The sequence below is a fragment of the Mustela nigripes genome, chromosome 9, assembly GCF_022355385.1.
Source record: "Mustela nigripes isolate SB6536 chromosome 9, MUSNIG.SB6536, whole genome shotgun sequence".
Taxonomy (NCBI): domain Eukaryota; kingdom Metazoa; phylum Chordata; class Mammalia; order Carnivora; family Mustelidae; genus Mustela; species Mustela nigripes.
In genome coordinates this window covers 74220878-74245827 of record NC_081565.1, presented here as the reverse complement: position 1 = coordinate 74245827, position 24950 = coordinate 74220878, and the positions used below count along the sequence as shown (strand labels likewise).

General features: G+C 34.6%; 1 protein-coding gene across 4 annotated transcripts in view; it reads left to right on the top strand.

The window, feature by feature from the left end:
- The window catches only part of VPS13A (vacuolar protein sorting 13 homolog A), a 223361-nt gene that overhangs the window by 35929 nt on the left and 162482 nt on the right, over positions 1 to 24950 (top strand). For all 4 annotated transcript variants that reach the window (XM_059411819.1, XM_059411818.1, XM_059411820.1 and 1 more), the window contains exons 13-20: positions 798 to 969; positions 2605 to 2667; positions 3179 to 3308; positions 4149 to 4243; positions 4602 to 4744; positions 16490 to 16679; positions 16766 to 16880; positions 24773 to 24909. In XM_059411819.1, the coding sequence (XP_059267802.1) occupies positions 798 to 969; positions 2605 to 2667; positions 3179 to 3308; positions 4149 to 4243; positions 4602 to 4744; positions 16490 to 16679; positions 16766 to 16880; positions 24773 to 24909 (1045 nt within the window). The remainder of the gene's footprint in view (positions 1 to 797; positions 970 to 2604; positions 2668 to 3178; positions 3309 to 4148; positions 4244 to 4601; positions 4745 to 16489; positions 16680 to 16765; positions 16881 to 24772; positions 24910 to 24950) is intronic.

Here is a 24950-nt window from a genome sequence, read left to right as displayed (position 1 = left end):
TGTATTTAAATAATACTGCATTTACTATCAGGGAACATACATCTCTTTGTGCTAGTATTTTCATTTTCTTAAGATAAATACCCAGAAGTAGAATTGCTTGATCTAAAAAAATTTAAGATTTATAAAATAAAGTTTAAGAGTGAATTTATTGACTTTAAGAATAATTTTTTAAGATACTCTTTAAGGGCAGTTAAAGATTGTCATTTGATTTATGGCTTTTGCTTATTATGTTAATAAAATTGATTTAGCGGATTTAAAAAAAAAACAAAAATGGAGATACAATAATACCATCAATTAACTGTATTTTTAGGATTATTAGAAACTAAATCCTAGTTTGTGTTTGGCAATGTCTTTTTTTTTAAAAAAAAATGCAAGCTTTTGCATTAGATATTTTAAACCTATGTGATTAAAGTTGAAAATGAGGGTATGATTTTACTCATTCAGAAGTCTTGTTATTCCATTTATGAAGCTCTTGTTTTCTAGAAGTTGCAATTACTCTTTCAGTTGACCTTTAATTACTGTTCAGGTGACTAAAGTGCTATTTGCCAAGTAGTACTTCAATGGTCTTTCTGTAGAGCTATATTTTTTGTAACACAATTCAGTGATTTTGCTTGTTTTTAAGAGGTAAGATTAATAATTACTGTAGTCTTAGTATGAACAAGGCTGGGAAAAATGAAGTGCCTAGGTCCATAGTCTCTGTACTCTGTATGCTGTTTTAGAGTAGAAGCAGTTTTGTATTTCATACTGTTGGCTTGAATGGTGTCAAGTGTGGGGTTTTGTTTTTGTTTTCTCACTAGGTGGGCTTATGCTATACATGGTATTCTTGAAGTGAATGTCTGCCCCCGGTTACGGATGTGGTCATGGAAGCATATTAGAGAACACAGGCAAAAAATGAAGCAGTATAAAGAACTGTATAAAAAAAAGATAACAACTAAGAAGCCAGCTGGTGAAATTCTCATCTCTTTGGAGGTCAGCATATTTCGAAATTATTGAATATTTTCTACTACATAATTCCTCATAATTTGTTTAAATTTTGACTGGACCATTCGCTTTCAGTTAGACTTTTTCGTACTCCTGTTCTTCATTTCAGTTGGGTGATAGAAACTCTGGTGATACTCTCCAGATCTATGAGCTCAGGTTTTTGGTTTTTGTTTTTTTAAGATACCATATGTAAGTGAGATCATTTGAGATTATTCTCAATCTGGAGAGATTTGAGTTCATGCAAAAAAGTAACTTGAAGCCTCACATTATGATTTTTTTAACCTCAAAACCTAAAAAGCATTTGCTATATTGATTCCAGTCTTTCTGTGTCAGTTTCACAGCCTTATACTACCTGTAATCATTCCATTTCCCCTGTTACCATCTGATGGCGGTGATTAGATGAATTTCTTGTCTTTTGTATATACTGTGCTTATACTTGTAGCCAGGTCCCTCTGTCTTTCCTCATCTCTGTTTATTCCAGTTTTACTCACTCCTCAAGCTCTACGTAAGTCACATCTCTTATATGAACTTTCCTGAATTTTCTACCCATACAGAATCCATTTTCTCTTCATTCTTGGGCATTTCTAGTATTTACCAGCAACTCTACACTTCATTATCTGTCTTGAGAATTCCCTAAATACTGGCCTTATCTGTTAGCATTATGTTATATTCTAGAAGGGATTGTTTTATGGATGGATGATGTTTAGTTTAGGGAAACTGTGGGGAGATAGTCTCTTAAAATTCAACCATTCTGAATCTAGGCCAGTTTTCAATTAGGAGCTCCCTAAAAATTGACTTTTATTTTTATGTTTGAGGTAAGAGACTTTCTGCAGACCTAGACTGTTAGGAATGCTTGGGTTGATAGTCTTTTGGGATGGTTACAGATTTCCTTAAATTTTTTTTTTTTTTTTGAGGGGGGGGGACCTTTTTTGATCTTAACCTGAATCCTCCAAGTCTACTGAATAGTAGAACTCTGAGTAAATTGTTTTCTAGATAATAACAGATCATGGTTGCTTCTGTTATGGGGAAAAAGATTTTAGCATGCAGCTCTAAAAAAAAAAGTAATCATGGGAATAATGTAATATGATGAAAGATTTAGTTTATCTCCGTTACTTTACTCAGTAGCCATAAAAGCTTTAGAAAGTACAGAATTTCAAAACAAGTTTTAAGTCTATCTAGATCTATTTGGAATATATTAAAGATGACACCAACTGTGCTAATAATATGAAGGATTTAGAATTACATTTTTAGTTGAAAGTGACACTAATGTGTTTATCCTCAGTTGTAGTTAGAACCCAAATAAAAGTCATTTTAAGCAATGCCTATATGGTATCTTTTAGTATGGGTCTGTAAATCTCAATATGACACCTATATGCATGACATGTATGATTTCTTTAGGAACGTTACTCAATCATTACTAATTTCTAAGCTGACATATGTAAGCACTGCTTCTCAGAATTTAAAAGCAGTATTATGTTGATGGTTGATCTGTGTTTTGTTTCCTTTTATGTCTTTCCTTACTGCAGCAGTTTGTTAGATTATAAATGAAAATTTTATCATTTTTCTCTTTCTATTGACTATATGAAATTATTCATTTAAACACACTTTTGTTTATATTTTAAGGAGTTGGAAAAGACCTTGGATGTATTTAATATAACTATATCAAGACAACAGGCAGAAGTGGAGGTAATCCCAGATTATCTTTCAATCAATAAAAATAAATCTAGATTCCATGTAGATTTAACAGATGCAGTGATATTATTAGTGTTCGGCTATATATGCTGTTTCCTAAAAGGGGTTCAAATTTGCTTCTTTGTGCTGTAAGAAAAATTAACTTGATATTTTGTTCCATACATTTGAATTAGGTCCTCTGGAGGAAAAATTCTTGCTAAGTAATTTGGGTAAATAATTCTTGCTAAATAATTATCAAACACTGAGTTCATAAGAAGGTGAAAATCCAATCTTTGTGGGGAGTTGGTGGTGTGATTATGGTGACTTGTAAAACAGTAGTGCTCTCTACCTGGAAATCCTAAATTACGTTTGACTTATGTTGCTTTACTTTGTTTGGTTGTCTGTTTGTATATTGTTTACATTTTTTCACTGGAATAGTTTAATTTTGTAAATGTCATTTTTCTTTCTCTTTAGATTGCTAAATAAAGGATAATTTGTTATTTATTTGAAAATTTATTCATTTTAGGTAAAGAAAGCTGGATATAGGATTTTCAGGGAAGGAGCAAAAGATTCAGAGGAAAACAAAGGATGGTTTAGCTGGCTGTGGAGTTGGTCAGAACCAAAAAGTAAAGAACAACCAGATGTTAAGCCTGGAAGTAGGTCCATTTCATTTTGCAGTAGTGCAGTTAATCATTAGGTTAATTTAGTGCAGCTAATCATCAGTTGCGAAAATAAAGTTTTGCAGAAAATTTTCTAACTAAAATAAACATTATGACCATATATACATATTATATGTAATTTATTCTTATCTATAAAATTACTATTAAAACATTGTCCTTGTATATGTCAAATAAAAATTAATTTTTTTATCTTAATGTTTACAAAAGAGCTTTATGCTCAGGATTTAATAAATTTGTAAATTCCCAAGGGTATAAACCATTGTAAATTTTTGTTGAAATTGTTTCTTGGAGAGATTTTTGTTTCCTTACTAAATGTTTAAGATCATAGCTTTGGAGACATAGGGGCTTAAGTTTATATCCTAGATCAGTCACTTGCTAGCTGTGTAGCCCAGGCAAATGATTTAAATTCTCAGAAACCTCTATTAATCATCTGTAAAATGGGAAATTATAATATTAGTACTGCTTACTTTGTATGCTAAGTATGTTGCTTAGCAGAATAGCACTAAGTACTTAATACAGGTAGTTATTTTGTGAGCTTCCTTAATCCAAATACTTTGAAATTTCTATTGCGAAATTTACGTATTTAGTAGTTTATGTGTTTTTGGAGAATAATCCTTCTAAAATTGCCAGTGATATCCTAACATTCAGTGATTATCACTTTTTTCTTTTTCCTTTTTTTTTAAATAAAAGTTCTTTTAAAAGTTTCTTAAAAGTATAAAAAGAGAGTTAATTTTGCCAGTTTGTTAAAAGCAGCTAAATTATGGGTTAGTTTTATCTTACCAGTTAAGAATACAAAACACTTCTTTATGATTATAGTTCTTGAAGAAATGTTGACATCTGAAGAAAAAGCTTTACTCTATGAAGCAATTGGCTATAGTGAAACAGCAGTTGATCCAACCTTGCCAAAAACAGTAAGATGTTTTCTTGCCTTATATCTTAGACTTTAATGGTAGATATGCCTATTTTTAATTTTTTCAGAAATGTTACTGACTACTCTGTGAGCTTTATCTAGTTGGTACATATTATATTTATTTTAATTTCCAAGGTATGAATAAAAATTGCCCTTTTTAGTGTTCATATGGTGATTCTTTAATATATAAAGGGTTGTTTTTAAAGTATTTTTTTTGGTTATTGGAAAGAATAAGCTGTGAAGAAGAGTATTTGTTGTCTTATATATATATATATAGTGTATCTATATATATATAGATACACACATACATATAAAATTCATATATAAATTTCATTTTATTTGTTTTCACTATATTCTAGTTTGAAGCCATGAAGTTCTTTGTTCACTTGAAAAGTATGTCTGTTGTTCTAAGAGAAAAACGAGGGACACCTGAACTGTTAGATATTGTAGTGGAAGAATTTAGCACTTTGATTGTGCAAAGACCAGGAGCACAAGCCATTAAGTAAGTATTTTTCTTTTACTGGTAAGTAAACATTTCATCATAAGGTGGGAAGTTAGATTATAGTCTTACAGTATTTTGTAAGAGTACTATGGTGATGTATCCTTACGTATTTTTAGGAACTTAAATTTTGGAATTATTAAAAATACTGGTTCAGTAGAAAACTCTATGCTAAGGAAATGTAGAGGGACACTGAAGATAAAACAGAAATGCCAGCAGTCACCCTACATAAACGAAACCGCATCAACAGTTTGGTTTTTATCTGGGAATATCTTTATTTCTTTTGTTTTTAAAAATAGTTTTATTGAGATATAATTAATATACCATGTATTTCATCCAGTTAAAGTGTACAACTCAGTTGTTTATCACACTTCTGGTGTCCTATACCAAATTCACAATGGTATATTTATAGAGTTGTGCAATAATTACCATTATCTTAATTCTAGTACATTTTGATACCCTAAAAAAAGAAATCCTATACCTTTAAGCTTTTTCGCAGTCACTCCCCATTCTCCTTTCTCCCCAGTGTATGGCAACACGAATTTACTTGTTTCTAAGAATTTGTTTGTTGGAGGCATTTCATATAAGTGGAATCATGTCATGTGTGGCCTTTTTTGTCCAGCTTCTTTAACTTAGCATGATATTTTCAAGGTTCATTTATGGTATAGTGTGAATTAGTATTTTATTTTTTTCTTTTGCATGGTAAGATCCCACTGTAGAGATATACCACATTGTGTTTGCCCATTCATCAGATGATGAATATTTGGTTTGTTTCTGTTTTTTGACTGTTATGAATAATGTTGCTCTGGATATTTACAGACAGTATTTTGTATGGACAATAAAGCTTAAATTTTCTTGGGTATGCACTTAAGAGCAGAATTATTTCCTCATATGGCAACTCTGTATTTAAGTTTTGAGGAGGAATTGTCAGATTGATTTCCAGAGAGCTGCATCATTGTATATTCACACCAGCAGTGTATGAGATTTCTTATTAATCGATATCCTTGACAACACTTAGCTGTCCTTTTGAATTACAGCCATCCTAAAAGGTGTGAACTGGTATTTCATTGTTGTTTTAATTTGCATTTCCCTGATAGCTAACAGTATTGAGCATTTTTTCTTGTGCTTATTGGTTTCTTCTATATATATTCTTTAGATAAATGTATAGTAACTTACTTTGCCCATTTTAAAATTGAGTTGTCTTTTCATTCAGTTTTAAGAGTTATTAAAAGTTCTCTATAGGGACGCCTGGGTGGCTCAGTTGGTTAAGCAGCTGCCTTCGGCTCAGGTCATGATCCCAGCGTCCTGGGATCGAGTCCCGCATCGGGCTCCTTGCTTGGCAGGGAGCCTGCTTCTCCCTCTGCCTCTGTCTGCCTGTGCTCTCTCTCTCTCTCTCTCTCTCTGATAAATAAATAAAATCTTTAAAAAAAAAATTAAAAAAAAAAAGTTCTCTATATATTGTTGATGAGAATCTTTTATTTCATAAGAAAGTCTTAATTGTTTTCTCTCATTCATTGTTTCTTCTCAGTTTTTTGGTGGTATTCTATGCCAGATATTTTTTGGTTTTGATGAAGGTCCAGTTTATTTTTTGTAGTTGTTGCGGTGAAGACTCAAGAAGTCTTCGCCTAACTCAAGGACACAAGATAAATTCCTGTGTATTCTTATGAGAATTTTACATTTTTCTCTCTTAAATTAGGTTTATGACCCATTTTGAGTTAATATTTATGTATGGTGTGAGTTTGGGGTTCAACTTGATTCTTTTGCATGAGATTATTAATTTGTCTTAGCAACATTTGTTGCAAAACCTTATTTTGCATTGAATGATCTTGATACCTTCATCAAATAGTTTACCATAAATGTAAGAATTTATTTCTGGACTTTTTTCTATTCCCATTGATCTTTACAACTTTCTGCCAGTAGGACCCTGTGTTTATTACTCTAACTTTGTAGTAAAATTTGAAATCAGAAAGTTTATCCTCCAGTTTTGTTTTCTTTTTCAAGATGATTTTAGCTCTTCTGATATTCTTGAATTTTTTTATATCCATTTTTGCAAAAAATTTCAGCTTAGATTTGATAAGGATTTTGTTGAATCTGTAGATCAATTTTGGGTACTGACATTTAAAAGGTATTGTTTTAAAATGCATGAATATTGGATGCCTTTCCAGTTATTTAGATCTTCATTAATTTCAACAGTGTTTTATAGTTTTCAGAGTACAAGTTTTGTATCCTTTTTGTTAAGTATATTCGTATGTGTTTTATTGTTTTTGATGCTGTATGGGGGGAAAGAATTTTCCACAACCCCTTTTGAGTGCCTGGCTGCATCTGAAAATTAAATCTGACAGACAGGTTAACAAGGGAGAAGTGTTTATTTAATAGAAGTTTAACAAAAGAATCTTTCTAATGAAATGAAGATCCAAAGAACCAGTTAGACTAGAGTATGTTAGGTTTGATGAAGAGTGTACAGTTGGGGAGGAATATGATAAGTCAAGTAGTGTAAGGTAAGTATGGTAGACTGGGGAAACTTAGCAAGCCCTGTTTATTAGGACTCTTCGCAGTTCATCTTTGTCTTTAGAGATAAGGATGCTTTTTTCCTCTAGCTATAGGGGGGGCACCTATTACATGAAGGTTTTAGAATCTATTACGGGGAAGGGTAGAGGAATATCAGAGTGACCTTTCTGCTTCTGCTGTTTTCTTGTACTCCTTCAATTTAAAAATACTATACCACGGTGCCATATTTTGGGGGCAATGGGTCCTGATCCTCATCAATGCTTACAAGTGGCATCATGTTCTTAATTTCATTTTTGGATTCTTGACTACAGGTGTGTAGAAATACAATTGATTTTTGTATAATGATCTGTTACCCTGCAATCTTGATATAATTACTTCAATAGTTTTTGTTAAATTCCTTAGGCTAGAAGCATACATGAGCATTGCATCTGCAAATAAAGATAGTTTTACATCTGTATTTCCAGTGTGGACACCTTCTCTTTCATTTCTTAATTGCTCTTATTTTAGCCTTCAGTACCATGTTCAATGGAAGTGGCCAGAAAGGTTATCTTTCTCTAGTTTTTTACCTTGAGAAGTGAATATGATGTTAAATGTGGGTTTTTCATAGGTGTCTTTTATAAGTTTTAAGAAATCTCATTCTATTCCTAATTTGTTGAGTTTTCGGGTTTTTTTAAATGTTGTTATTGTTGTTGTTGTTCTTGGCGTGAAAGTTTGTTAGATTTCATCAAATGCGTTTTCTATGTCCCTTAAGATGATTGTGTATTTTTCGTTCTTTATTCTTTTGATTTATGGTGTATTCACCTTAATTAGTTTCTCACATGATAAAATAATGGTGTATTCTTTTGACTGTATGTTTAATCTTTTTTACATACAGCTGGATTTGGTTTGTTGGTGAGGATTTTTATGTCTGTGTTCATAAGAGAATACTGGTCTATTGTTTTTTTGTGATGGCCTTGTTTGCTTTTTGTATTAGGATGATACTATCCTTATAAAATTAGTTGGGAAGTATTCCCTCCTCTTTGGAATAGTTTGTAAAGAATTGTTATTGAGTCTTCATTAAATGTTTGGTTGTAGAATTCACCAGTAATGTCACTGGGGCCTGAGCTTTTAAATTATTAATCTGTATGTGTCCTTAGGTCTGTTGGCATTTTTCTGTCTCCCCTCCCCCCAGTTCAGTTTCTTTTCAGGAATTTGTCCATTTCACTTAAGTATTTACATGGTATAATTTGTTTTAATATAGTTGTTTGCAGTATTACCATGTAATCTTCTTTCTGTGAGGTTGGTAATAATATATTTTTTTTAATTTTTTTTTTTTTTTGAGTCTTTGCTCTTATTTCTTAGACTAGTTAAATTTTGTTATTCTTATTTTCAAAAAAAGAGTTTGGTTTTGTTTTTGCTATATTCCATTCTCTGTTTTATTAATTTATTCTCTAACCTTTATATTTTTAAAATTTTTCTTGCTTTAGGCTTAGGTTACTTTGCTTTTTCAAGTATCTTTAGCCAGTATGATAGTGCTTTGGGAATTTTCTTTAGGGAATATATGCATTTGCTAATTCATTAATTGTATTTTAATGACTTTTCTTTATTGGAGTAAAACTGACATCATAAAATTAATCTAAAGACCACAATTCAATGACATTTAATATATTCATAATGTTGAATAATCACCACCCTTATCTAGTCAAAATATTACCATAAAATGAAATGCCATACTCATTAAGAATCACTCCCCTCCTCATGGCCCTTGGAAGACATGAGTCTGCTTTGTTTTTGGATGTGTCATAAAATGGAATCATACATTACGTGACCTCTTGTGTCTGGGTTATTTTACCTAGCATAATGTTTTCAAGGCTCATCTGTGTTGTTGTGTATATCAGAATTTAATTCCTTTTTAAGGCTGCATAATACTCCATTGTATGTATTTACCACATTTTGTTTATTCTATTCATTTGTTCTATGGAAATTTGAGTTCTTTCTACTTTTGGCTATTGTGATAACACATAGTGAACATTCAAGGGTGTGAATTTGAATACACATTCTTTTCCTGTGTACCTAGGAATGGAATTTTTTGAGTCATAGCATAATTCTTTTTTTAACTTTTTGAGGAGGGGCCAATGTGTTTTTCATAGAGCTGAACCATTTTACATTTCCATTAGCAGTGTACAAGGATTTCAGATTTTCCTTCTTCTTCCCAACACTTATTTTCTTCTTTGTGCCTTTAAATTATAGCTATTCTTGTGGGTGTGAAATGTGTTTTCTCATTGTGTTTTTTTGTATTGCCTTAATGTCTATTGATATTCAACATCTTTTCCTATGGGTGTTGACTATATACATCTTCACTGGGTCCTTTTTTAAAATTGGGTTATTCTTTTTGTTGAGTTGTAAAAATACTTTATATATGCTAGACTGTAGATACATGATCTTTACTTCCATTCTTTAGCTTGTCCTCACGTTTTCTTGATAATGTCCTTTCATGCACTGTTTTTAATTTTGATGGAATAGATTTTATCTGAGTTATTTTTCTGTCATTGCTTATGCTTTTGATATAATATCTTAAGAAAGCTTGCCTATATAATTTTGGTATAGTATCTAAGAAGGTTTGCCTAACCCAAGATTATGGAAATCTATTCCTATATTTTCTAAGTGTATTATAGTTTCAACTCTTATGTTTAGGTTTACTATCCACAGTGAGTTAAGTTTTGTAAATGGTATGGATAGTGAATACAATTTTATTCACTTATATGTGGATATCCAGGTGTTCTGAGACCACTTGCTTAAGAAATTATTTTTCTTCATTGAATGATCTTGTTACCCTTCTTGAAAATCCGTTGGCCAGAAATGTATGGCTTTATTTCTGGATTCTAAATTCTATTTCCTTCCATTCTATAGACTCATTCTGTCTATGCATATGTCAGTTCCACACTGCTTTGATTACTGTAGCTTTGTAGTAAATTTTGAAATTGGAAAGTGCAAGTCTTCCATCTTGTTGTACTTTTTCAAGAATATTTTGGATATTTGGATCCTTTGCAAATCCATATGAATTTGAGGATTTGCCTTTTCACACAAAAGCTGCTTTGAATTTGAAAGGGATTACATTATATGTATAGATTGTTTTCAGTAGTATTGCTATCATAACGATAGTAGGTTTTCCAGTCAATGAGTATAGATATCCTTCCATTTATTTAGGTCTTTCTATGTTTCTTCCAGCATTATTTTGTCCAGTGTTCAAGTCCTTTTCTGGTTAAATATTTTTGGATGTTAATGTGATGGAATTGTGTCAATTTCCTCTTCAGTTTATTCATTGTAGATGTATGGCAGCGTAGTTGATTTTGACATGTTCATCTTGTGCCTTGTAACTTTGCTAAATTATTAACTTTTTTTTTTTTTTTTGTGGATCCTTTGGGATTTTCTGTATACCTTTGATCCCTGAACAACATGGGTTTGAATTGCATGGGTTCATTTATCTATGGTTTTTGTTTTTGTTTTACAGTATTGCAAATGTCTTTTCTCTCCCTTACGATTTAAAAAAGATTTTTTTTTCTCTATTGTAAGAATACAGCATAAAACATACCACAAAGTGTGTGTCACTGACTGTTAATGCTACCGGTTAGCCTTCTCATCAATAGCCTTCTCATAGGCTATTAGGAATTTGGGGAGACAAAAGTTATATGTGGATTTTTAACCTTGCAGACTGTCATTGCTCCAACCCCTGTGTTGTTAAAGTATTAAAGGTATGTAGAGTGATGTCATCTATGAATAGATTTTCACTTTTTCCTTTCCAAGTAGGTACCTTTAATTTCTTTTTCCTGGCTAATTGCTTTGGCCAGAACTTGTAGAACAGTGTTGAAAGTGAACATCCTTCTCTTGTTTATGATTTTGGAGGGAGAGAAGAATGCCAGTGAGTTGATAGTGATAAGCATGATATATGTTTAGGCCAGCTTATACCAAGGATTCCTGATATTGACCCCATTCTTGTAGAAAATCATGGAACATATTATTCCTCTGAGCCTCCAGAAGGAACCAACAGATTTCAGACCTCTGGCCTCTGTATTTGTGAGAGAATAAGTTCTTGTTTTAAGACCCTCTGTTTGTAATAATTTATTAAGCAGCCCTTGCAAATGAGTCCAATGAATTTTCCAAACTATTTTTGAGAAGACTCTATTCTTTGTCATTTGTGATTACTGAAGTATCTGTTCCATTATTTCAGTAATCACACAGTGAAATGACATTTCCTTAAATTCCTGAAACCAAAACTGAGAAATACTGTCTAGTCCTTGTACTTGGCTTTGAGCTGTGGCACTTCAGAACTCTGCCAGGTTTCCTACATCTCTGGCTTGGCATTCACCTTCTGCTTGCAGGTAGCTTCCAGATCCATTAGAGGTGCATGTCCAGGCTCTGATCAGGTCTTTTCTGGGTTCTCAGCACGTTTGTTGCACTCCGGCTTCCATGATTTACATGTGGCCTTTCTGAGCCTTTTCCCTCATCATTCCTGGGCATTGGGATCTGGCTGGTATTTTCCCTGTCCACTTTCCCTTCTCCAGACAGATATCATTAGTCCATTTCTTTGATTTTTTGGACATATGTTACCTCTGCCTGCATGACCAGAGAACAAAATAGAGGTCACTCTCTGCACTGATTCCTTAGGGAACTGTAAGCAGGTGAAAACACTTGACCACATTATTTTAAGAACAAAACTCCTGTCTTACTTCATTTGGGCTACAATGATAACATAAAAGACTGATATTATAAATAACTGAAATTTAATTCTCACAGTTCTGAAAGCTGGTGGTTTAACATCAGGGTGCAAGCACTGCCAGGTTCTGCTAAAAGGCCTCTTTCAAATTTCCTACTGCAAGTTTCTTGCAGTGTCCTCATGAGATGGAAGGGGCTAGGGCTCTCTGTAGGGTCTCTTTTATAAGACCTCTAATCCCATAGCCCTCATGACCTAAGGCCCCAGATATCATCACAATGGACATTATCATTCCAACAAATGAATTTTGAGTGAGACACACACATTCAGACATTAACAGCTGTATTAGTCTCCTAGCTCCATTTGGCCACACAAGGATGTGGCTTGCTTACCATAGTCACTGCTGTGCTTAGAAATAGGGGATGATAGAAAGTTAAATAAAAATGCCAAAGTGCTTTCTTTCTGAAATGTAGTGGTCTTCATTAAGCACTTCCTCGGTTGGTGTAAGTTTTTCATTGATTAAATTCCAGGCTTGCAGAGATGTTGACCCTGGCAATTTTTGCTAATTTAATGGTTGTCACAGTGGAGAGAGTGATTCTTAGAGCTTGGCAATTTTCCATGATAATACTCCTCCATTACCTTTTTTTTTTTTTTTTAAGACTTTATTTCTGGGTGCCTGGGTGGCTCAGTGGGTTAAGCCGCTGCCTTCGGCTCAGGTCATGATCTCAGGGTCCTGGGATCGAGTCCCGCATCGGGCTCTCTGCTCAGCAGGGAGCCTGCTTCCTCCTCTCTCTCTGCCTACTTGTGATCTCTCTCTGTCAAATAAATAAATAAAATTAAAAAGAAAAAGACTTTATTTCTTTCTTAGAGCAGTTTTAGGCTTATAACAAAATTGGGAGAAATGTACAGACATTACCTCTATAGCCCCTGCACGTGCATAGCCTCCATTTTCAACATCAAGTGCTAGCTAGAGTAGTACTTTTTTTTTTTTTTTTTTTACCAACAACGAACCTGCATTTGTTGACACATCATATTTACCCAGAGTTCCTATATTATATGGCCATTCACACTTGGTGGTGTGTTTTCCTATGGGTTTGGACAAACATAATGGCATGTCCATTATTATGGTATCATAGAGTATTTTCATTGCTTTAAAAATCCTCTGTTCTGCCAGTTCATCATCCTCACCCCCGACCTCTGATCTTTTTACTGCGTCCATACTTGTTGCTGTTTTCGAGAATGTCATGCATGCAGTTAGAATCTTACACTATGTATCTTTCTTAAAGTGACTTCTTTCACTTAGTAATATGCATTTAAACTTCCTTTATGTCTTTTCATGGTTCAGTAGTGTGTTTGTTTTTTAGTGCTTATTGACATTATTTGGCTGTAACACAGTTTATCCATTCTCGTACCGAAGGCTGTTTTGGGTGTTTCTAAGTTTTTGCAGGGATGAACAAAGCTGCTATAAACATTTGTATGTTTGTATTGTATTTGGTTTTTATATTGACATAAGTTTTCAGCTTCTTTGAGTAATTACCAAGGAGCATGACCACTGGATAATATGGTAAGGGCTTGTTTAGTCTTTTAAGAAACTGCAAAACTCTTTTCCAACGAGACTGTACCATTTTGCATTCCCACCAACAATGTAGGAGAGTTCCTGTTGCTCTACATCCTTGCTTTTATTTGGCGTTGTCAGTATTTTAGATTTTGGCCACTCCTGATAGATGTGTAGTGGAATCTTTATTGTTTTAATTTGCATTTTTTAAAAAGATTTTATTTTTTGAGAGAGTGAGAGAGAGAAAATGTGAGAGAGAGCACAAGAGCGGGGTGGGGGTCAGAGGTAGAAGTAGACTCCCTGCTGAGCAGGGATCCCAATGCTGGGCTCCATCCTGGGACTGCAGGATCATGACCCAAGATGAACGCAGATGCTTAACTGACTGAGCCACCCAGATGTGTCTGATTTGCATTTCTTTGACAACCTATGATGTAGAACATTTTTTCATCTGCTTATTTGCCATGTATAGGTTGTCTTTGAAGTGTCTGTTAAGGTTTTGGCCCATTTTTTTTTAACTGTTTGTTTTCTTCTTACTGAATTTTAAGTGTTCTTTGTATATTTTGGATAACAGTCTTTTATCAGATGTGCCTTTTGTAAATATTTTTCATAGACTGTGACTTGTCTTTTCATTCCCTTAACATCTACCATAATCTTTGCTTTTTATTATTTGTTGCTCTTTTTCTTTTTTTTTGGTCTTTCTTGCCTTTTGTGGTTTGAGTATCTTTTTTTTTTTCCCAAAGTAGGCTCCACACCCAGCATGGTGTCCAGCGTGGGGCTTGAACGCAACCCTGAGATCAAGACCTGAGCTGTTATCAAGAGTCACATGCTTAACTGAGTGACCCTGGCTCCCCAGTTTAATTGGTGTCTCATATGGTTTTGTTTTCTCTCCTTTCTTAACATATCAGTTATAGCTTTTTTTTTTTTTTCAAGTCTCCTTTCAAATAACAGTGGAGCATTTCATGAGTAGTGGGAGTACTTGATAATAAAAAAAAAAAAAATCCTTAATCTGTTTTCTAGTTCCTTGTATTGTTGCTCCTATCTATTTCACTTATATGTGAACATATGTAAGTATAAAATATACATAAGACATACATGTAAGCGTATATAACCATACACATTGTTACTATTTTGAATATATTAATTTGATTAATAAAATAAGTAAAATAAGAGTTTTTATTTTACCTTTAATTTTTTCCTCTCCATCTCTCTTCCTTTATGTAGATCTGAATTTCTGCCTTACAGTCTTTCTCTCTAAATAACTTATTTTACTATTTCTCAAAAGACAGGTCTATTTATGATAATTTCCCCTATTTTTTTGTTTGTCTTAGAAAGTCTTTGTTTTAACTTGTGAAGGGAAATTTCTTACAGTACAGAATTTTAGGTTGGTGGGTTTTTTTTTTCCTCTTTAAAATTTTCACTACACTCTTTTTGCTTCCCTGGCTTCTGAGAAGGTAGCTGTAATCATTAGCTGTGCTTCTCTATATGTAGGGTGGTTTTTTTCCTTTAGTTTCTTTCAAGACTTTTTCTTTGTATTTTATGTATATATTTTATATTTCTTCATATTTTTTGTAGTTTAAAAATATGCCTTGGTGTAGTTTTTTGGTTATTTGTTTGCATATATTCTGCTTAATGTGCTCTGACCTTTGTGGATCCATGACTTAGTGCCTGATATTATTTTGGGGAAATTGACAGTCCTTCTTGTTTAAAATCTTCTGCACTTTTCTCTTTCTTCTGGTATCCCTGTTACGCATATGGTACATCTTTTGTAGTTGTCCCACAGCACTTGGTTATTCTGTTCTGTAGTCTTTGTTCTCTGCTTTACCTATTTTTATGACTCTACTGATACATTCTCCAGCTCAGGGATTAATTCCTCAACCGTGTCTGTATCCTAATAAACATATTAAATGCATTCTGGTTACAGTGTTTCTGATCTTTAATGTTTATTTATTTATTTATTTTTTCCCTTAGGATTTCCATCTCTCTGCTTACGCCGTTCATCTGTTCTTGCATGTTGTTTCCTTAGTCCGTTATACTCCTTAGCATGTTAATTGTTACTTTAAATAGTTTTATCACTTCAAGTTGGGTTGTTTGCCTTTTGAGATGCTATGCTATTTTGTTCTTTATAGCCAGATGTGAAGTATTGGATGAAAAGAACTATTACAAATAAGCCTTTAATGATTTGGTTGTAGGATGTGTGGGAAAAGGAAGCGTTTTCTGGTGCTGTGATTTGCTCTCAGTTTTTTAATGATCCCTTGCTTCTGGTCTGTGAACTTAAGAAGTTTCTCAGCACTCCCCCTCTCCCTGCCTGAGTGGGACAGAATGGCAGGAGTTGGGGAAATTGGGTATTTCCCTTCTTCCATATGGAATAGTAGACCTGACTGAAGTTGGGTATTTCCCTTCTGTAGATATTTTGACTTTGATAATACTTAATTAGGTTAAACTCTAGTTAACTAGTTTCTCTAAATAGCATTTTTTAAAAAGAAGAACATAGTGCTGTGTCATATTTTTAAAGGGCTCCTTTTCCCCTTTTCTTGCCTGAAGCATGATGGGTTTTTTCTCCAATATTTTTTGTGGGAACCTGGTCCAGTTCCTGGAGGTATATTTCAAAATATTGTTGAGGGGGGCTCCTATGATCGGGTTCCCTAGAGTTGTCCACTTTGAATCTCCAGCAGTTCAGAAGAATGAAACAGTTTAAATTTTCCATCTTTGGCACTGGTATACATGATAGTTTTCTTTTGTGAGCTTCTGCTCTGGGAATCTGACTCCCTTCATGGTTTTTTTAAATTTAGAGATCAGCATGTAAACAGGGTTGTTTGTGAATAAATCTGTGTCAATTCAGATCAAGTAGTTCTATGTTTTCTTTGATGTGAGCGGAATGAAATAGGACGAAATGAAATTGTTTTCATTAATTTTTACTGTATTTTATGTTTAAAAAATACTGTAAAATGTAAAATTGGATTGATAGCTAATTTTTGTCCTATCTTTTTCCATATAGATTTGAAACCAAAATTGATTCATTTCATGTTACTGGCTTACCAGATAATTCGACAAAACCCCGCCTCCTGTCTTCATTGGATGATGCTACATCACTCTTCCAAATTATATTTGAAATAAATCCTTTAGATGAAACTGTTGCTCAGAGGTGTATCATAGAAGCTGAACCTTTAGAAATGATATATGATGCAGTAAGCATTTTTTTAATCACTAAGTTTTAATATATTTCTGTTTGCTTTGACTTTGTGCTTAATGTTAATGGTACTTATTTTAACAGAGAACAGTAAATAGTATAGTGGACTTCTTCAGACCTCCAAAAGAGGTAAATCTAGCACAGCTCACATCAGCAACTTTGACAAAACTTGAAGAATTTCGTGACAAGACAGCAACAGGTAAATGCTAGTATTAAGGTCGGTATATTAAGAATTATATCCTATACTAAAATTTTATTCATTTTATTTTTTAAAATATTTTATTTATTTATTTGATAGAGATCACAAGTAGACAGAGAAGCAGGCAGAGAGAAAGAGGGGGGAAGCAGGCTCCCTGCTGAGCAGAGAGCCTGATGTGGGGCTTGATCTCAGGACCCTGGAATCATGACCTGAGCCCAAGGCAGAGACTTTACCCAGACGCCCTCTATACTAAACTTTTAGTCATATTAAACTGAGTTTAGTAAGGTATACTTTAAATTTATGCTTCTAGACTAGATATAGTTTAGTTGAAACTAACTGGTACTGTTATATTAAAAATTCCGGTATAACAATAATCCTTTCTTATACTCAGAATGGACAAACTTACTGTGTCATTGAAATTAATTCCATATTAATGTTAGGATTTTTGGAATTCTCTTCATGAGAGAATGAACCTCTCATTTTTCTTTCATGTAATGAACTCTAGATTTTAATACGTTGGCCTCAGAAAATAAAAATTCCATTCTTTTTTATTCTTTTGAAGAGTTTTTGTGAGATTCGGTGTTATTTTTTCTTCCAGTATTTTACCTAATTGAATAGTAAAACCATATGAACTTGGAGATTTCTTTGTGCAAGATTTTTAAATTACAGATTCCATTTTAAGATATATTTTAAATACATATGTATTTATATAAAGTTGATCTGTATGATTTTAATACCTTGCAATTTCTTGATACTTGCTTTCTGGCTCGGTATATGGTAAGTTAAAAAAATGTTTCACATATGTTTGAAACACCTATATTTTTCATACCTATACATATTTTTAGGTCATATTTATCATGTACTTCCAAGTCTTCTGTATTCTTATTGGAATTGTTTCCTGTCTTCTGTCGCCATGTGATCCCTTGCTTCTGGTCTGTGAACTTAAGAAGTTTCTCAGCACTCCCCCTCTCCCTGCCTGAGTGGGACAGAATGGCAGGAGTTGTGGAAATAGGGTATTTCCCTTCTTCCATATGGAATAGTAGACCTGACTGAAGTTGGGTATTTCCCTTCTGTAGATATTTTGACTTTGATAATACTTAATTAGGTTAAACTCTAGTTAACTAGTTTCTCTAAAGAGCATGTTTTTTTAAGGAAGAACATAGTGCTGTGTCATATTTTTCCCAGTAGTTCGTCAGAGAAACAGATGAAAAATAATGTCACTGTGAATATGCATTTGTCTATTTCTTTAAGACAGTATGGATGTTCTAGTTTTTCCTTGGTTTGAATTTGCCTATTTTTTTGTTCTTTTACCCTGTATCTTTACTTTTAGATGTGTCATAACAACAACATGCAGTGGGATATTTCTGTCTGTATTTATATACTTTTTTTCTTTTTTTTCCTTTTTTTAGCATTAATTTGTTTCCCTCCACCCCCTCACTATACCATTTGAAACATTCTCTTTTTTTACTCTAGTAATTAGGACATATTTTTCTCAAGATAGAAATTTAATAAAAAATTTTTACCCTCTCAGTCATTACGAGGATTTGAACAGTTGAACTGCCATTTACCATCCTCAGCACTTACATGCTATTGTTATTTCCTTGTTTTACTTTTTAAGATTTTTATTCAAGTATAGTTGACTTACAGTCTTAGCAGTAGGTATACAACATGATTAGCCAATTCTACACATTACAGTTTTGTTTTTGTTTTTGTTTTAGAGGAAGAGAGAGTGCATGCATGTGCTCGAGGTGGGTAGGGGAAGAGCAGAGGGAGAGGAAGAGAAGGAATCTTAGTCAGGTTCCAGTGAGTGGAGTGTTAATGTCCCCTATTAAAATTGTATTATTATCAATGTGTTTCTTTAATTTTGTTATTAATTGGCTTGTATCATTGGCTGCTCCCGCATTAGGGGTATAAACATTCATAATTATTAGATATTCTTGGATAGATCCTTTAATTATGATACAGTTTCTTCTTTATCTCTTACTACAGTCTTTGGTTTAAAATCTAATTTATTTGGTATAAGGATTGCCACCCCAGCTTTATTTTGATGTCCATTAGCATGATAAATTGCTTTCCATCCCCTCACTTTAAATCTAAGGTGTCTTTGAGTCTAAAACGAGTCTCTTCCAGACAGCATATTGATGGGTTTTGCTTTTTTATCCAATCTGATATCCTGTGTCTTTGGATTGGGGCATTTAGCCCATTTACATTCAGGGTAACTATTGAAAGATATGAATTTAGTGCCACTGTATTACCTGTAAAGGAACTGTTTCTATATATTGTATTGTCTATGTTCTTTTCTGATCTATGTTACTTTGGGCTCTCTCTTTGCTGAAAGGATCTCTTTTAAAAATTATTTCTTGTAGGGTTGGTTTGGTGATCACAAGTTCTTTTTGTTTCTGTTTGTCCTAGAAGCTTTTCTATCACTTCTATCCTGAATGACATGCTCGCTGGATAAAGTATTCTTGGCTGCATATTTTTCTCATTAAAACCCTAAATGTATCATGCCAGTCCTTTCTGGCCTCCCAGGTCTCTGTGGATAGGTCTCCTGCCAGTGTAATGTTTCTAACCTTGTAGGTTTTGGACCTATTTTCTGGAGCTGCTTTTGCGATTTTCTCTTTGTCTCTGAGATTTGCAAGTTTCATTATTATATGTCAGGTGTTGACCTATTTTTTTTTTTTTTAACTTTTAGAGGGGGAGTCTCTCTGCCTCAGGACTGGGATGCCTGTTTCTTTCTCCAGATTAGAGGAGTTCTCTGCTATTATTTGCTCTAATATACCTGCTGACCCTCTTGCTCTTTCCTCTTATGGGATGCCAGTTTTTCTGATATTGTTTCACTTTATGGTATCACTTATCTCTCAGATTTTCCCCTTGTTATCCAGTAATTGTCTCTCTTTTTCTCAGCTTCTTTATTCTCCATGATTTGGTCTTCTATATCACTGTAGAATAGTGATATATCACTATATTATTCTCTTCTGACTCATTTATCCTAGCATTTGGAACTTCCATTTTTTATTGCATCTCATTAATGGGCATTTTTGATTTCAACTTAATTAGATTTTAGTTTTTCTATTTCTCCAGAAAGGGATTCTCAAGTGTCTTCCATGCGTTTTTCAGGCCCAGCTAGTATTTGTATAATTGTTATTCTGAACTCTAGTTGGGACATTACTCATGTCCATGCTGATTAGAAGCCTAGCAGTAAGTACTATCTTTAGTTCTCTTTCTTGACGTGAGCTTTTCCATCTTCCCATCTTGTCATTCTGTCCAGAGAAGAATAGATGAACGAGAGAACAAAATACTCAAATGGCAGCAGTGATCCTAGAGAAATCTATACTAACCAAATCAGAAGAGAGCTGAAACCAAAAAAGGAAAAAAAAAGAAAGAAAAAGAATATAATCAGACAGGTGAACAGAATAGATCAGGACACTGGATTCTGTGTGTATTTTGATCTGTTTCTTAGAAAGCTGGTGAGAAAACTAGATCCCAAAATTGTAAAGAGAGAAAAACTTATACATGTACAAGATTAAAATTGAGTCCAATGAAAGGATAGACTATAACTGTGAAAATGAAAAAAGTCAAGAAACAAGAGGGAAAAAAACAAGAGGGGAGAAAAGGATGTAAATAGGTGACTGGAACAGAGCAATACTCTGTGTCTTGAGTGTATTTTGGTTTGTTATAAGAGACTACATCTCAAAATTGTAAAGAAACACACACACACATATGTATATATAAGCAAAATTAAATATTTTGAAAGGAGAGAATGTAACTATAAAGATGAAAAGCAAAAAAGAATTTTAACAAAAATGAAAAAATAACAAAAGAAACAAAAAGAAGAGAAACAAATATGATCAGACAGGTGAATAGAACAGGGCTATACACTAGATTTTGGGTATATTTTTATTATACTCAAATATATAATATATAATTATATATATATGTAATTATATATATAAATATAATATACTGTTAGAGAAGTTACTGCATCCGTAGATTGTATGAAAGAAAAACATATATACACAAAATCAAATACAAAGAAGGGATAAAATGTAACTAAAAATGACAGATTTTTAAACAAGATTTATTTGTCAGAGAGAGAGAGGAAGACTGTTGCACAAGCAGGGGAAGTGATAGGCAGAGGGGGAATCAGGCTCCCCAGGCTCCCTCCACAAGCAAGGAGCACCATGTGGGACTCCATCCCAGGACCCTGGCATCATGACTTGAGCTGAAGACCCTCAACTGTGTGAGCCACTCAGGCATCCTTATAGAAAGTTTTTAAAAGGAGTTGATAAAATAAGAAATTGGTTCTAAGAGGAATGAGAAAAAAAGTTTAAAAAATTAAAATTGGAAGATTAAAGAATCATGGGGAAAAAACCCCCATGAGTTCTGTGTGCTGTATTCTAGTGCTGGAGTTTTGCAGTTCTCATTGATTGGTAAACTTGGTTTTGGCTGGATATTCTTGCTGATCTTCTGGGGGAGGAGCCTATTGGTTTGATTCTGCAGTATATTTGCCCTAGGTGGTATTGTTCCGCCCTTGCCAGGGAGCCAGGTTAAGTAATGTGCTCCCATTTTCTTTCTCTCTGTGGCTTTAGTTTCCTGAAGGCTTTCCCTGCAGCTTTAGAAGATGAGAATGAAAACACGAAAACAACAGCCTGCCAGTCTATGGCCTGGAGCCGAGAGCTCAGGGCCCCGTTCCTCACTGACCCCTCAGAGAAGAGCAGTCCGTCACTCCTGTTTCCCTGGTCTCTGGCTGTATTCCATCCTTACCCAGGCTGTGGCTGAGCATTTCTGTCACAGGTATACCACCCTGTGCTGAGTCTCCAAACCCTTCAGACTCCTGCAGCACTCTCCTGTACTGCTCCCCTTGGGGAGAAAGAAGGGTCTCCCTGGTTCTGCCACTTACTGGGCCCCTTCTGGAGAGCAGTCACTTGACCATGCCATGGTCGCAATTTATGGCATCCCTGAGCTTAGAGCCCTCTCCTGGCATCACATGTAGTAGCCAGCTTCCCTGTTCTGATGTCTAGGAACTCTGCTGCACTCAAGCACCCCCAGTCTTCCTGTGATCCCAAGGATCCTGACACCACACTGTCCCATCTAGGATTCTACCCCCAGTTTGCTGCTTGATGGAGACTCCCTCCCCCCCTTGGTGTATCTCCCCACATAGCACTTCGGAGTCACTTCTCTGCACCTCCTCCCTTGCAGAAAGTGGTCGCTTTCCTATTTGTAGAGTTGCAGCTGTGCAATTCTTAGATCTCCAGTTGAGTTTGCAGATGTTCATAATGATTTGATAGCTATCAAGGTGAGTTCCTTGGACCAGATGAAACCGAGGTCTCCTATACCTCTGCTGTCTTGGACTTCTCTCCAGATGTTAAATATTTTAAGAAGTGGAATTCATTAGTATTTTAACTTCTATATTAACAGGCTTAACTATTTGAATCTATTCTTCTAACTCTTGTTTTCTTCTGTGCACAAATAATGTTAGCTGTTATTAGAATAAAGTGTTAATATTATGAAAAATGGGGTGCTAGTCTGTTTTTAATTTAAAAAGTTGAATAATATGTTTTAATGTTTTTCCAGAAAGCTAAAATTTACCAATTTGGGAAGAGATTCATCTGTTACATAGTTTATCTTTTTTGGTTCTTTTCTCTATTCATTCTCTCAATCTTTTATTTTCTTTCTATATTGGATTCTATTTATTATCCTCTTCCTCTAGAACCTGGTATCTTTCTTGTATTATTTTCTGCATTCTTAGGAGTGAAGGTTTTCAGCTCTTTTCTTCTTTGTCAAGTAGGGGGATCAGCTTCTAGAACATAACCATGTAATTAGTTACTGTTGTCAAATTTGGTTGTTTTGACAGATGTGGTCATTTATGAAAACCCTTCATTTGAAAAATAAGGCTCTTTGATAGGATCATAGTCATTTATTTCTTTCAGTGATCTCATTTATTTACTCAGTCAAATATTTATCGTGAGCCAAATCTATATTGGATGCTGTGCTAAGTTTTGGAGAAAAAGTAGTGATAAAAACAGATGTAGTTTTTGCCTTTTGATGGATGTGATGAGATAGGACAGACATAAAACTAAGTGTCATCTACATAAAAAATTTAAAATTCACGGGGCACCTGGGTGGCTCAGTGGGTTAAAGCCTCTGCCTTCAGCTCAGGTCCTGATCCCAGGGTCCTGGGATCGAGCCCCATGTCGGGCTCTCTGCTCACCAGAGAGCCTGCTTCCCTTCCTCTCTCTCTGCCTGCCTCTCTGCCTGCTTGTGATCTCTGTCTGTCAAATAAATAAATAAATAAATAAATAATCTTTTAAAAAAAAATTTAATTCACTTAAAAATATTATTTTAAAGAACATAGGAAGAGTAGTTGTAAGAAGTACCCTCTGCCATCACACTGACCTTGCTTTCCCTGGCAGGATATCCTTGTTTTCGCCAAGGAGTGAATTTCATCCCATGTTGGGGAAAGTGGCTGGAAACTTGCTCTCTGAAACTTCCTTGAACTTACCCTCTGATGTGATGGGGAAGCTGTTCCTGGGACAGTGTCTCACTGAATGCGTTCTGCTGTGACACTGAGTGAAGGGGGTGTTCAGGGAAAGGATGGCTGTTGGATGCTGTTGGTATTTGTGCACAGCATGTGCCTGGCTTTGGAGAAAGTCACATCACTGTAGGATATTGGCTGAGTGAGCACACTGACACCAGGAAGCAACACTTTGTCTCCAAGCAGCGTCTCACCAAGGGTTTCCTATGTCCTACTAATTTGCAACAGAAAAGTATCAAAAATGCTCAGGTCCACTTTCACAGAGCAGGCACATGGGTGAGTTTGGAGCTTATGGAGGAAATAAATTCTAATAGGCCCAGATGCTGTGAAGGAAATGAGAATAATGAGTTATCTCCATATAGTTTAGATGATAGGGTCAGAGAATAGCTCTTTGAAAAGTAACATTAAGACCAGATGTGTGTGTGTGTGTGTGTGTGCGTGTCTAGGACCCACCCAGCTGAAGAGTATAAGGAAGAACCTTCATAGCAGTGTTAAAATGTGAGGGTCCCAGCCTGGGACAGAATTGGGTGATTTTGGCAGCTCCAGAAGGCTACGTTGGTCCTAACGTAGTAAGCGAGGGGTAGTGGAATGATGTTAAAAAGGCAGGCACAGTGTCAGTAAAACAGAACTTGGAAAGTCCTTTTAAACAATTCAGATTTTGTTCTAAGTGCAGTGGGAAGTAGAGGAGAGACACAGTAGACTTGTATCCTTGTATCCAAAACCAAATATTCAACGTCCCCCTCTTCTGCTAAGAAACAAACTAGACAGATCACTGTGACCTGGCATCCAGAAAGCTCTCATTGAAAGTAGGGCCTAAGGTGAGATTTCCAGGGATTATAGGACTTGGATTTGTAGAGTCAGGAACACATGACACAGATTATTTTGGTTGAGGGAGTCTTACAGTGGAGATGGAAATTAGGGTAGAGAAATGCTTAACAGTGTGAGACCAAGAATATTGGATGCTGGATTATCCTTTCTGGCACCTTCTTGGGACTGTAGTACCCGACTCACTCAGCAAACAGACTTGAGTAAAGCTGTGTTGTCTGTGTTTGAATACAGATAATTTGGGGGAAGAAAACAAACAACTATGCTGTGAGTCAGTTCTGTACTTAAGTTCCAAGCTTACTGAATGTTTCAGGAAACATAATTTTTTAGATATGTTTGTCCCTGGTTTTACCCAAATTGAGTTTGCAGGTTAGAAGCATTTCTTTGAGGAATCATTACAATTTTGTATCCAGTTATATTTAATTAAGAGTGTATACGCACATTGATTAACAAATTACATTATGTTGAAGATACATTGCTTAAGGTATTTTTAAAATTAATACTTCACATTTTCAATTTAAATTTTCTGCAGGTCTACTATATATTATTGAAACACAGAAAGTTCTTGATCTCAAAATTAATTTGAAGGCTTCATATGTTATTATCCCACAAGATGGAATTTTTAGCCCTACATCAAATCTTCTACTTTTGGATCTTGGTCATCTAAAGGTATATGCTAACATTTGCCCTATATTATATTTAAGATGTTT